This window comes from Agrilus planipennis, unplaced genomic scaffold (assembly GCF_000699045.2).
Source record: "Agrilus planipennis isolate EAB-ADULT unplaced genomic scaffold, Apla_2.0 scaffold7, whole genome shotgun sequence".
Classification (NCBI taxonomy): Eukaryota; Metazoa; Arthropoda; class Insecta; order Coleoptera; family Buprestidae; genus Agrilus; species Agrilus planipennis.
The window spans coordinates 1,568,767-1,577,443 of NW_020439340.1; the positions used below are offsets into that span (position 1 = coordinate 1,568,767).

At 33.6% G+C, this 8,677-nt stretch overlaps 1 protein-coding gene across 5 annotated transcripts in view; it reads left to right on the forward strand.

Moving 5' to 3' along the window:
* LOC108734196 (tenascin-R) overlaps nt 1-8,677 on the forward strand; it is a 190,977-nt gene that overhangs the window by 151,682 nt on the left and 30,618 nt on the right. For all 5 annotated transcript variants that reach the window (XM_018465636.1, XM_018465634.1, XM_018465638.1 and 2 more), the window contains one exon: nt 4,554-4,672. In XM_018465636.1, coding sequence (XP_018321138.1) covers nt 4,554-4,672 — 119 coding nt within the window. The remainder of the gene's footprint in view (nt 1-4,553; nt 4,673-8,677) is intronic.

Consider the following 8,677-nt stretch of genomic DNA (forward strand, 5'->3'; position numbering starts at 1 on the left):
CTATCTCGTAGGGTTCAGCCAGCGTTTGCAATGTAAGCGCAAAAAATGTGTTCATTTACGACATCACATTAGAAACCTCTACAATTATCAGTGTTTCTCTACTATATTATACATGTATTATACATATAAACCTTCCTCTTGAGCCACTCTATCTTTTAAAAAAAACCGCATCAAAATCCGTTGCGTAGTTTTAAAGATTTAAGCATACATAGGGACAGACAGCGGGAAAGCGATTTTGTTTTATACTATGTAGTGATTATTGTAAAAATAATATTAAAGTAAAATGAAAATCTTGTAGATGATTTGACTATAAAGGATATATTTAATCCACTGAATTTAAAACGAAATATAACAAAACCAATACTTACCTACATTATTTAAGTCGAATTAGTTTTAACAAAAAAAATTACAGTTCAATCCTACTCATATTTACTACCTAACTATTACATCAGTAGACATATGAAACATCTTGAAGATGAATGAAGAAATAAATCACTTTTATGATCATATATCTACTACATACCTACGCCATTTGACTTAAGGACTTAAGGCTTATCCTTAAATCCACAGAACTCACTTTATTACAGATTGTCTTTCTTCGCCATTGTGTTTCAAATCAAATGAAAAATACAGCTCGCATTCGAACATACCATCCCGTCCTGACCATAAAACACAATAAAACCTCCATAGCACTTTAATTGCATGTATCCCTCAGTGCTTACCACTAAACAGATAAGAAAGGTTAAATACGTTTCGGATTTATCAACGTTTTCATTGCTCCGCAAAGCTAAAAATATCGTTAAAATTTTATGCTGTAATAGATAGCGCGTAAGTAGGTGCTTCCCCGACATATGTGGGTTTTATCAGTGTTTAGACTTTAGACATTTTGTGACATTGTTGTACCTGCTTCTACGTATTTGAAATTCAAATGTTAACCCTTTAGGGGACTAAATATGATAACGTAATTGTATGGTCTCCAATATTATACAATAGGCGCGATTACATTCTGGTCTCCAATACAATGATATAGAGGCACAATTACATTATAAGCTTCTGGTAGGTTAATTATTGAAACTACCAGACGTTAATCGCGATTAGATCTCATCAGCGCGCCATAGACAATCTCAATAAACCTCCTACCAAATAAAAGCAAGTTGACATGATTGATATGTTGTCAGACAAAGGCCTTACTGAGGTATCCAGATCGATTCGGTCGGTGCCTTAACGAGATTGTCTGTGGCGTGCTGATGATATCGAAATCGCCATCTACGTTTGATGGTCTCTGTAAATTATTGAACAAGAAGTTTTATACTGTTCTTATTAATTTTGTTTACGTACTTATTCGAACAGAATCCCAATCCTTAATGTTTAACCCTTAATTTTTATCGATTTAGTCAGAGTTTTTTGGCTTAGTTTTAAATTTACTCCAAATAGGAAGAATTACTACGTACGCACCGTAGAAAATTTCTGTCAACTCATGTAAAAGATGTACTTTGCAAATATTATTATTAAGCTTAATGAAGATTTACAGTTAATAATTGGTAGTAACGAAGCAAAAAATTTAAAATACAATGTACTTAATTAATTTTCTCGAATCGCATTAAACGTTAAAATTCCTCTCTTTACGTTAAATAAGGGATGAAAACGAAAATTTATACGCAGGTTAATTAAAGGTGTATTAATCATAAATTACGCCAGTTTTCTTATCCTAGGATATAATACAATAGAAAGCGCGGGATGCTTTATGGTCCTTATTATCCTCTGTATCATTAAAATTTATAGCATCGTATTATTTATTCTTAAGCAAACCCATATCACAAAAATAAAAAAATTTATACCAAAGGCAATAAATTATATACCTAGTAGTGCAGTTGTAACCAATTGAATGTAAATGTACTTGTTAGATATTACTGACATTAATGTAAAATTACAACCCTAGTTATAATTTTCACACTTTTTTATTACATTAACAGTTACTGTTTCGCAATTTTGTGACTTCTTCAGGAGTTACAGTAATACATAGCATCTCGACGTTAGCTTTCTGTTATTATCGTTACTATACATTTTAATATGTAGGTACAATTAAAATTGTTTGACAAAGTATTTTGTCTCTTGTTTCAGTTCTGTCCACTTAATCGTCGCTAACATCATATCAGGGGAAAGGTTTTAATTTCGGAGACCTGTAAGAGAAATTGGCGCCATGCTGAAGTTGGCATCATCAGCTGGTTTAGGCTAATAATGATCTTATTGGCTGCAATTGCTATATTACAAAGTGCAGTTACTGCAGGTAAGATATTTTTCTATTTTCCTAAGGGTCATACATCTTAACCTAACCTAATATAGCATTTCCATCCTGCCAACTTATAACGCGAATACTGTAGGTAAATGCCTGCTATTGTGGATTAACTGATTATTGTAGCCCTTTCCAATACGGCGATCAAACTGTATAAATTAAACATTAAAAAGGTTAAAGTTTTATTGAAGTCCCTTCAACTTTAAACACATATTTGCATTTTAATCTAGTTAAGCTTTTGCTAAGGTTAAACAGTAGTTAAAAATTTAATTGTATTATTGTACTCTTGCATTAGTTTGAATGTAGTTAGCAAAAATTTGAATATTAATGCTTTGTATCGCGCTTGGTCGTGACAGCAAATCTACTTTTAAAAATTAATGTGCAACCTTCGTAGTATCAAAAGCATTTACCACAACTTTTTAATATAGGCACTGTATACCTACATAATTACTTTTAAAAGGTCAAACTCTTTTTAATTTTCCCTAGAATTAAATTATGTGTAGGTATATTTCGACATTCAGGAGATGCGGGAGTTACACTGTTAAAAGATTAGTGTTGCACAGAAAATAGTAAATAATAATAAATAGACGAAGAATTAAATGAAGTGGCTAATTTTCGATAATAAAAATATAAAATAGAGGATAGCACAGGGTCGTGTCGCCTTTAATAAAAAGAAGTCACTTCTATGCTCGCGAACGGTTAATTTAGAAATTGGAAAGAGGTTGTTAAAGGTTTATGTTTGGAGCACGGCATTGTACGGGTGCGAAACATGGACAGTGGGCGCGGCAGAATAGAAAAGNCGCGCTGTTAAGACTGCAGGTAAAAGTTGGTCTGTGTTCTGTCGGAGCTGCCTGCGACGTGCTGATGAGATCCAAAAAGATCGAATCTGGCAGTTTCGACAGAATACAGACCACTTCGAATTATTTTATTAAAAAGAACTGAATTTACAAAAACTGGTAGAATAGTAAATAGGCATTCAAATGTTTTCATTGTTAAATTTTTATCACCCATCAAAAATTCTTAACCCCAGTACGTCTTATATTTTGTGATTTAGTGAAACAAATCAACAATTTTATGTCCCAACAAAACGTAAACACCTATAATTTCGTTAGCAATATACCCACTGAGCTTCAGAATGTTTAATAAAATTTACAGTCTCACAATCTAAAAGGGTGTGATATTACTGACGTATCAGCATGGTATAGTCTTAAAACACACTGTTTATGTTACGTGTATCAACCATACAAAGTATTTCTATCTGCTCATAAGATATAAAGAATGTGATTTCAAATACGTTGCATGAAATTTAGTCCCTCGTCCATGGGGGTCGTGATGAGTAAACCGCAAAACAGGACTAGCTTCCCCCGCTCCATGGTATGGCATTCCCACCCTACCAACATTAGTAGATGGTCGACATGAACCATGCAAAAGTTTTAATGTTTTTTAATTAAGTAATAAATACATAAATCAATAGGGTTATCGATGCATACAGGAAGGCCCGATAAACATCATTAAAGACAGGACAACCTTAGGGAGAGAAATAAAGGATTAGTATCCTTAGATTTGTAAGTAATATAGCAGTATTAGCATCGGGTAAGAAGGAGTTAGAGATAGCCTTGAATAATATAGAAGCAGTAACACTAAGGTGTAAGAATAAATGAAAATAAAACAAAAATATTGGTATGCAGGGGAAGAAAAAATAGGGAAAGGGTAATATAAAGATAGAAAACGAAAAATTATATTAAGGATGTTTAGGAGGTATGTCAAAATGCTACGAGACAAATAAAAATTTTGAAGAACGTTCCCCATTGAATTTTAAAACTCCTATAAAAATTACAAATCGGTGTATTCAGGACTTCCGAAGTGCCCTTGCCTCGGCAAATAACAGATAGCAAGACTGTGCGCACCAGACCATATTAAATTCATGCTGATCATGCCATCAGCACAACGAAAGGGTTACGATGTTTGTATAATTCAGTGACTTTCTGTATTCCAACGTTCAGNAACCTTTTTCGAATTTCTAAATTAACCGTTCGCGAGCATAGAAGTGACTTCTTTTTATTAAAGGCGACACGACCCTGCGCTATCCTGTGCTTTATATCCCTACTACTCCTTCCATCCTCACTTATCTGACTTCCTAGGTATCTAAAATCAGCCACTTCTTCTAATTTTAGGGATACCTAGTAATAGTAAAAGGAATATTTTAATTAAAGAAAATTGAAAACTGAAAGGTAAATTCTAGAGATAAATTTCTTTTCAGAGCAGTCTAGATATTCGGCACAGCATGACATAATGACAACCCATGGAACTGGAATACCACCAACAAAAGATATTAGCGATGTAGAAGATCTTGCCGATTATCCACAAACAAATTTCACGGTAAGTGAACCTTATCTATCGTGCACGTATCTATCCAAACATTAAATCGCCAAAAATACACAGTTTTGTCTAGGCTTTAGTTTAGGAGGGTCCAAAATCTCTGCGTTGTATTCATTATCATCAAAGCCTTTTCGAAACCCTTCTCAGATTGTCACAAAAGTAAATAGAATTATGTATCTGTGTTTCAACTGGTAAATGCTTTCGGGACCAACTAAATTTAAATTTAATAAGTAAATCAACTATATGTATAAAATCTTTCATTAAACATACAGTAAACAGTACGCAAGTGGGACTACAGCCTCGTGCCTGTCTTTATAAGACAATTTTTTTAATTAAGCAAAAATTGATATAATACTTAAACCCACCCTAAAAATTCTAAAATGGAATGAAAATTAACGCAGTTCTACCCAATACTCAAAATACTTTATGTCAGAAATACTATAGAAAATATTAACAGTTCAACTTCCAGTTAATTTTTCTTTTCGAATTCAGAATGGAAACAAAAATGACCCTTATCAGCACAGTTCCTTTGAACCTGTCATGTTTACGTCAGTTTCTATTATAATTTGAGAACCGAACTTTTAACTTTCCTTCGTTCTCTATTTTGATGTTGATTCTCCTTGCAGTCTATTTCCTTCGAAAGAATTTTCCACAGCACATACGAGTTAAGCTCGCTATTGTATGTGCTTTCATATTCTTTCGCATTTTGTGAAGGCTCACGTACAAAATAGCAGACAATTTTTAAATATTTGAGCTAAATGTTATCGTCGGAAAAATAATTGGGAGCCGATTGAAATACCGAAATGTATTTCCAAAACTCGCAGTATTATTGGTAGTGAAAAGATATTAGAAGCGTATATATTTCTTACGTGTTCCCCTTCAGGTATGGGATAATATACAAATATTATATATTTAGAGAAATTTATCAGATTAAAACATGATAAACAAATACGTAGACAGTTTTCTCCCTTCCTTATACATATACAAGTGCCCCCTGATTTAAAATTGTAAGAAATGTTTAAACACGACCTATTGGAAAATTTTGGAAAATTATTTTCAATATTTACGTTTTAGTGATTAGCAAAAATGGGTGAAAACGTTTGAAATTGTAAAGAATTGCTTTCACCCTGATTTATCTGTAACTAAGGTTGGGACGTTGAGGGCTATGGAGAATATATATAGGTATAGGTGTACAAATTGTATTTTACCCAACCAATTTGTTATTCGTTGAACTGCTCCCTTGCCAAACGTTTTCTGGTTGTAGTTTTTCGATATGTAACAAATTTTCCAAACTTTTGAACACTCCCTGGAGAAGGTTCAGGTTCACCTCAGATAACATAAAGTTGAAAAGCTGGAAAGTGTCGTATACACATGGGTAGATAAACTAGTTGAATCCGTTCAATTTAGGGACTAGCTAAGCAAGAACAATATGCTTATATAGTCCAGTCTTAGTCTCGCTTATTTAATCTGATACTTACGTTTTCTTTTTTTATTAATAACGAGTTCTTCCCCCCTTTCAGTCACTGTGAGCACCATCGCTTCGAGTGGTCGAAATTCACTTTTGTGAACAATTTATTCAATCACTTTCTGTGTTAAAAATCGTTTAAAAAATTAAATTTAAAGGAATGGCTTGTAAATAGGTATGCAACACATCGTACACTTCAGCATAAGAAATTGCTGATAGTAAGTTTCATTTACGTAATACCACTTTGCTCTGTGCTGACACTCATAATTTTCTTTATATGTAATATTCTAAACACAAATTTTCTATTTACCGACACAATAATTGTCTTAAATGCTGAAATTTTCTTTCATACATACGAGCTTGTCATGACATTTAACGAAAGTCGATAGTTGTGAGAGTTATAAAAACTCGAGAACTTACCCTTCCTGTTATGCATAAATTGACCCTTCCCCAACGCATTAATTGACCTTTTAGCGAATAAAATAGTGCAAAGTAAAAAAATCTATTTTTTCAATTAGGCAAAATAAGTAATAAAATGGAAAATATTAATATTTTTCTTGTTTGGGGTTAATTGAGATTTGGGAAGATTAAAAATTTTATAGTAGTAGGTATTTCTTATTTTATCCGATAAAAAAAAATTACAATATAACTACACTTTAATATTTTACGGTTGAAACCGCGCGTTTTCCGTGTCTTACACACACATCTCTCATCTCAAAGCAACATTAAATTATGCACCCTCTTTCAAACATTTTCCAACCCTGTTTTGGCTTAGCTACAGTATCAAAAATATATTAATAGTAAATGCGTTGGAATGGTCTTTCAATATTAACGTTCTCAAAACAGTTTCTTTTACATTTCACCGTCTCCTTTAGCACACTTGTTTGTGATGCCTTTAATATGAATAAGAAATGAATTTTTTAGGGTTTTAGGAAAGTCGATGCCTTTAGCTCCTGGTGAAACATTTGAGAAGAATAGACAGGCTTCTAATTTTACATTTATTAATAATCTATACACCGAAGACATTAAAGAGAGTGTAACTGTAGGGATAGATATAGAGAGACTAAAGATTAGTACGCTTGTGTTTGCAGATGATATAGCAGTATTAGCATCTAGCAAGGAGGAGTTAGAGATAGCTTTAAATAAAATGGAAGCGGTATTGGCAAAACAGTATTATATGAAAATAAATAAAAGTAAAACAAAATACTGGTATGGAAGGGAAGAAAAAGTAGGGAACGAACGAATGTATAGATAGGAGACGAAAGATTAGAAGAAGTGGCTGATTTTAGGTATCTAGGAAGTCAGATAAGTCAGGAAGAAGTGGTAGAGATATAAAGCAGAGGATAGCGCAGGGTCGAGTCGCCTTCAATAAAACGAAGTCACTTTTATGCTCGCGAACGATTAATTTAGAAATTCGAAAAAGATTGTTAAAGGTGTATGTTTAGAGCGCGGCGCTGTACGGGAGCGAAACATGGACAGTGGACGCGGCGGAAAAGAATAGGCTCGAAATGTGTGTTAGCGGCGAATGATGAGGATACCGTGGATAGAGAAGGTTAAAAATGAAGAGATATTAAAAAGAATAGGAGAACAGAGGACTACGGAAGTCAATAAGGAATAGGCGAGATAGGTTGGTAGGACACCTTCTCAGGCGTGAAGGTCTAGTCAGAGGAACATTAGAGGCAGAAACAGGAGTTAAGAGGAGTATAGGTAGACCTAGATTACATTACTATTCAGAAATAGTTAAGGATATGGGATGTTCTAGTTTTAAGAAACTGCGAAGATTAGCTCAGAATAGGAAAGAGTGGAGGTGCATGTCCAACCAACCTTAGGACTGACGACCTTATGATGATGAATAGTAGGTACTAATTAATCTTTTATTGGGCCCATTTTCGTACCTGTTTCTAGTACTATCGGTTTAAAAATGTCCTCAAACACCTTTTAACGTGTGTGTGGTACGTAGAACTTGATGGTTACATATATTGTCTTATTAAATGAAGTTCGTAAATTGCTTCGTACGTTAACAAAAGAAAATCCACTTCCTCTGAACAATGCACGCTTTATCTTCCACATCCTCAGGCAGAGTATGATATATTACATATCTCACTGCCTTGTTCCCCAACATTTGCATATCTACATAAGTTTATATGCATGCCATTATTAATGAGAAAACGGAGCACAACACTATCTTGAATTAAACGATTTGCAGTTTAGTTTTATTTAGATGATAAATATTTATCTATCGGGTTGTTCGGAAAGTCATTTCGTTTTTTCCCGACAGAGGATTTAATTGTATTCTTTTGCACCCAACTTCACATTTAAGCCGTATAATTTTTATATGCTTTGAGAGCTCATATAGCAAGGCTTGTGTGTGAAAAATTCCAATTAATTCTACGCAGTAGTTTTTTGTTGGTGCCCTTTTAAATATGGAGAGCGATAAGCAGCATTTTCGACATATCTTACTGTTTTACTACAGAAAGGGTAAAAATGCTGTTCAAGCCAGAAAGAAATTGACTGATGTGTATGGAGAAGGTGTGTTGACA